The sequence below is a fragment of the Tinamus guttatus genome, unplaced genomic scaffold (assembly GCF_059628265.1).
Source record: "Tinamus guttatus ecotype Peru unplaced genomic scaffold, ASM5962826v1 Tinamus_guttatus_pri_ptg000023l, whole genome shotgun sequence".
In the NCBI taxonomy this organism is placed as follows: Eukaryota; Metazoa; Chordata; class Aves; order Tinamiformes; family Tinamidae; genus Tinamus; species Tinamus guttatus.
This window is the reverse complement of record NW_028288557.1, coordinates 1,157,935-1,160,627: the sequence shown is the minus strand read 5'-3', so window position 1 is coordinate 1,160,627 and position 2,693 is coordinate 1,157,935. Positions and strand designations below refer to the sequence as shown.

The 2,693-nt window shown below is 40.4% G+C and overlaps 1 protein-coding gene across 1 annotated transcript; it reads left to right on the top strand.

Moving 5' to 3' along the window:
• Window positions 1-1,034: 1,034 nt before the first annotated feature.
• ATOH7 (atonal bHLH transcription factor 7) lies at window positions 1,035-1,524 on the top strand. The gene has a single exon (XM_010227609.2). The coding sequence runs from the start codon at window positions 1,035-1,037 to the stop codon at window positions 1,473-1,475; it is 441 nt and encodes a 146-aa protein (XP_010225911.1). The 3' UTR covers window positions 1,476-1,524.
• The last annotated feature ends 1,169 nt before the right edge of the window (window positions 1,525-2,693 follow it).

Sequence of the window (2,693 nt, the reverse complement as noted above, 5' to 3'; positions counted from 1 at the left end):
CTGAAACAGTAGTGTGCTCTGCCTTATAGCATTAAGCTAATTCTCTTCTCTGTCTTTACAATAATTATTTCTTCTACCCAATACTATCTAACTAGAATCTTCAGATTTTTAATATAAAAGTACTATAGTGCACAGAGGGGGAGTTTTTTTCCCTCCGTTGTAACAGATTACCCATTGAAAGGATCTTTTGCTTAACTACGCGAGTCTTGTGGGGCCAGCCAGACACTACTCCAGATGGCAAGTTGTTAGGGTTGGACAGAATGGCTTTGGAAGACTTCTCAACAGATGAAGGCTCTAATGTTCAGTTTTTACTGGTCTTTTTTTTTCTTTCTTTCTTTCTTTCCTCCCCCCTGTCGTTCCCAGGGTGGGAAGGTACTGGGATGGAAGCAAAGCGCCGCCCGCCCACCTGCTACCACCTGTTTTAGTCTCCACAGCTTCTATAAAGCCGCTCCTTGTCCATAGGACGCAGTCATTGCTAGCTGCTGGGAGTCAGGACAGGAGGGAGCCTGCTTTCTCTTGCCACATTATAACTTTGGATTGCAACAGTTTATCTTTTCAAAACACTTCCTCCTAGGCTGAATCAGAGCTTCTTCCATTCTTCCATTTGAAATAGCCATTGGAAATGATGTGTTTTTAATCCATTGACTTTTTTTTTTTTTTTGGATTCCATGGACCCTTTTTCTTCAGAAATTGGACCCTTTTTCTTCAGAAATTGACATTTTGAGAATGGAAATTTCATTATTTTCTCTCTCTTTGAGGCTAAAGAAACAAAGAGAATGAAAGCATCGGACATTGCAGACTGCTTATTCTTTTATTAAACAATAAGAAGCAATTTTCAGACGATTACAGAGAGCAGAACTTTTTTTTTAGCCTTTTTTTTTTCCCGCAAGACATTATGAAACTGTTCCAATCTGATACCTTGAAAGAAACTTGAGAGGGACGCAGCTATTTATAGAATTGCTTTCCCTATCACTCTTTACATATTTCATTCTTAAGAAGCAATCTGTGTGTGTGCAACCCAAGCTGCATCAAATATGAAAACCTGCAAATCCAGTCATTTGGATTCGGGGTTAGAATCAGACCTCCCATGCAGGAGTGTCGTGAAATGCGGTTCGGAGCGGATGGAGAACGCTGCCAAGAGGAGACTGGCTGCAAATGCCAGGGAGAGAAGACGGATGCAAGGACTAAACACAGCCTTTGACCGCTTGAGAAAGGTAGTGCCGCAGTGGGGCCAAGATAAGAAACTCTCCAAGTATGAGACCCTGCAGATGGCTCTGAGTTATATCATGGCTCTCACGAGAATACTTGCTGAGGCAGAAAGATACAGCACTGAGAGAGAGTGGATTCATCTTCACCGGGAACACTTTCATGCCGAGAGCTACCACCAGTATGTGGGGCAAAAAGTGGCACCAGACACCGATTCTTATGCACAACTTTTCAGCTATCATCCTGAACACTTTCAAATAGCTAATTAGAATTCATTGTAAACTATACATAATCAGCAGGCCAGGGGTGTAATTTAATAATTGGAAAGAATTAATCTGCTTGAATAAGGTAATACTGGCATTATAATATCTCATGCTTGTTTACATCCTTTCATGATTTCACATAATCATGAAAACCTTAAATCAATAGGCATTTAAGGAGGTTAAATGTATTTGTTTTGACTGACAGAAAACACAGACTCTTAATGTCGAATATTTCTGATAATTCTTTCATAGTTGATTTGACTCTTTTGATAAAATAATGCTTTTTTTTTTAATTATGATGAGTCAGGATAGTATTTTACAGATCATGGGCCAGCTTGATCCGTGACATAACTACATGGATACCAGTTTGGCATTTCATTCCGCGTAGTTCTTTATTTTTGTGTCACGTTTATGTGAGCTTTAAGGTTGTGTTTTGTTTTGTTTTCATATTAATGGCTCCCATGGAATAAAGTTTTATAGTGTATTGGAGTTCCAATCCTCAGAGAACCGACTTTCTTAAACTTTGTAAGTTTGATGTATGGGTTCCAGGCAAATTTGTGTAGGTTTGTTTTAATCCAATTTATGGTATCTCTTGTATGCTCAGAACAGAGCTAATCTCAAGTCATGTACAGAGCATTGTTGTTATTTTAGATATCTGTTTAAGCAAGTGTGATTATATGCTGTAAATAAGACTGCTGGTGTGAAAATAGTCTAAGCTTTTAGGGTTTCGTAGACTTTACTGACAACATCTGGGTTTTTCTTCTTGATTTTTATTTTTGTTGTTATCTGGAAACAATAATAGATTTTGTAAATCATAAATAAAGTGTTTTCTGTGAAATCTCGTTACTGAATACAGTAAGTCTCTCCTCTGGGAATAGCTTGTTGGTGGCTTTCCTGCACTGAATGTTATACTACTGCCATTACAGTCTGGGCAATTTTACATGCCCAGAGAAAAAAAAAAAAAAGGGAGCAAATGTTGCTTGCTAGTCACTGAGAGTAGGAATACGTTTTGTGTATGCTCCAAAGTGAGAGAAGAGGGTGTTTGGCCCAGACATGAGAAAGCATTTCTGCAAAGCAGGAGGCCAGGTCAACCACGGCGCTACCCTGGGCTTCCGTTTGTTCCTTTTGCTGTGGGAAGAGCCGCGGAGGCCGGGCAGAGCAGGCGGGAGCGGCCGGTGGCCGGCGAGGACAGCTGGGAAGGAGGCAGCTGTGTGTGCGTGTCCG